Below are 2584 nucleotides of genomic sequence, written 5' to 3'. Positions count from 1 at the left end.
GGAAAGGGTTTCGCAATGGCCGCAGGCCGCCCCCTCGAGAGCTGCCCGGGCGTGCTCCATCCCCAAACATGAGACACACATCTCATGTGAATCTCCATCCGTGATGTACCGAGGGCAAGGAAAAACACACTTTCTGTACCTCTGATTGCCGGACATGCTGGTAGACTTCTTCCTCGGGTAAGACATTTCGCTGCTTGTAGGACTGGAGCTTTCTTCAACAACATACAGAGCGCCTGCTGAATAGAAAAAAGCTAATGATGAGTGTGTACAGGTGTGCTTTATACTCCTCCGGTTATTCCGTCACACCTTACCGTTCTAGCAACAAGCCAATAGGATTGGAGTGATTTCATTCACGTTCAGACCTGCTTCGCCTAGAGGCGTTCCCATAGTGTCGTAACCGACGCAGTTCGAGTTCCCTCGAAGGGGAACAAAAGACAAACAGCAGCAAAAAGAATAATGACGTAGCTTACAGACATGAGCGATTCAAAATGTAACAGGACATTCACAGGCTAGTTATATTTTAATTAAAAGGAATACTTCAAATATGTTTATTCGTATTACTGCCAAGAGTTAGATAAGAGGATCGACACCACCAGTGCTGGAAATGAAAAAAAAAAATTGGCCTCCTCCTACTCCCCATTCACATGTTGGTGTGATAACTCTCCATTTTTGCAACAAGTTCAAAATTTTGAAAGTTTGCTGTAGCACATCAGCATTTTTTAGTGTCCCGCCCCATCTAGACTGTGATTGATCTTTTCACAAAAAGTGACAATGACAAGCAACTATATGAAAAGTTGAACACGTTTGCCCAAAAGGCACCTGATCTTCTGCCTACTCTGTCTGCGCTGACAGATAGTAGCAGACTGGCAGCAAGGACGTCACTTTTTGATGAAAAGTGGTGGGGACATAGGGGCTCAGATTAGGGCAGTGAAGAGACACTTAGCGTGTGAGACATCACGATAGGCGATATTAGGTTCATGAGAACGAGACAAAAAGATCCTTGAACAGTGTTTTAAAGATATCCTCAATGCCGAGATATATGAGTCTGTTCTGGGGGGACTCCTAGGGAAATTTTATCATTAAACACTTTCTGCTCCAATTTATGGTGGAAATGTTTTTATTCATGTAAAAGGAAACACAAAATTCAGGTAGCACGTCATTTCAAAATATATAAATACAACAGAATATAAGTCAGTGCAGCTCTCAGTTAATCTGTGTTGCTTTCAGATCTGTTTCTCCTGTAGATCAACTTTTCTCATGTAATATCATCCCTGCTGAGGCAACACATATGTAGGCCTGATTTAGTCTTCCCTCCTCTTTTGTCATGTTCACAGGGAGAGAGCGGAAAATCTGGCCCAAAAAGTGTACAGAAGTTGTTAAAGTTACTGATTGGTGCATTGGGTCATTTTATAATCAGCAGTTTGTTTGTTTTTTTAGCTTAAGTTACTTTTCCTGGACAATACACATTTGTTTCTTCTATATATTTTTATTTATTTATTTATTTATTTTACAAATTATGCTTTAAAAAAGTGGTGGGGACATCCCCAGCGTAAATGACACCTATGGCTGGCAGTAATGGGAACAAGAGAGCGTCACATAGTGCCTACTGGGTAGTGTAGTTCATTTAGACCACAAGAGAACCTGATATGGAGAGGTCAGAAAAGAGTATCGGCAGCTTGTGAGAAGAGCTGGTACGTAAGAAAAAGTCCCGGTACGCCAAAGAGTAAAATGTTGAAGTGCCAGTACTGCACACCGGTGAGTACTGCCCCACTTCAAGCACTGGATACCACTCATGTCTGTATGCTAAATATGAAACTACAGACAGCAAACGGTAAACTAAGTTCAGCACAAAGACTGGAAGTAATGAAATCTTCCCAGCACCACCTCTGTAGCTTACAAACTAACATTTTATAGCCTTTATAGATCGTCTGTTTAATCTGTACAAAAAACGTATAGAGTATAAAGTATAAAGCTAGCAATTCTCTGCTGTGTACCTGACTATATCTTAGAGGGGACCAGTCCCTTCCTGGAGTCAGTGATGGTGGAGACCACAGCAAAGCAAATAAGCATACTGTATTTTACAGAATGAAACTGAACAGCTTAAAAGGCACACAAACTACCTTGTCAGAGAATTGATGGAACAAGTTTCTCTTGTTTTCGTCATCCACTCCATTTTCGGCTGGTATGGACTGCAGAGAAGATTGTGTTTTCAGCGCCAGCCGAATTAATGCACTTCGTATGTGTCATATGTATTTAATGTAACCAACACAGCAACCAACATATAAAACAATAGCAATACCAAAATAATGTGAACATTGATAATATATTTGCAAACCCTGTACACGTCTTCTTCCTCTAACTGTTCATGGTTAAGGCCACCAGAATTCTCTCTGAGAGGAAAGAAAAGAGACATCAGTACTTTACTTGTGACCAGTGTTGGGCAGTGACATGTTACAAAGATACTTTGTTCATATAAGAACTTCTTCAAAACGCATTACAGTAATGTGATTACGTTTTTCAGAAACGGGTAGTGTAAGGGATTACAATCTGAAAATTAGTACTGACATTACAGTTACCAAACCTT

The 2584-nt window shown here is 40.8% G+C and overlaps 1 protein-coding gene across 1 annotated transcript in view; it reads right to left on the bottom strand.

The window, feature by feature from the left end:
- LOC123979428 (calpain-3-like) overlaps window positions 1-2584 on the bottom strand; it is a 26934-nt gene that overhangs the window by 3814 nt on the left and 20536 nt on the right. Inside the window, exons 11-12 of the mRNA XM_046063343.1 lie at window positions 2336-2488; window positions 2121-2189 (exon numbers count right to left, since the gene is read on the bottom strand). Of these exons, the coding sequence (XP_045919299.1) occupies window positions 2121-2189; window positions 2336-2488 (222 nt within the window). The remainder of the gene's footprint in view (window positions 1-2120; window positions 2190-2335; window positions 2489-2584) is intronic.

Source organism: Micropterus dolomieu, linkage group LG11, assembly GCF_021292245.1.
Source record: "Micropterus dolomieu isolate WLL.071019.BEF.003 ecotype Adirondacks linkage group LG11, ASM2129224v1, whole genome shotgun sequence".
Taxonomy (NCBI): Eukaryota; Metazoa; Chordata; class Actinopteri; order Centrarchiformes; family Centrarchidae; genus Micropterus; species Micropterus dolomieu.
Note: the sequence above shows the minus strand (reverse complement) of the source record. Positions and strands in the feature narration are given on the sequence as shown.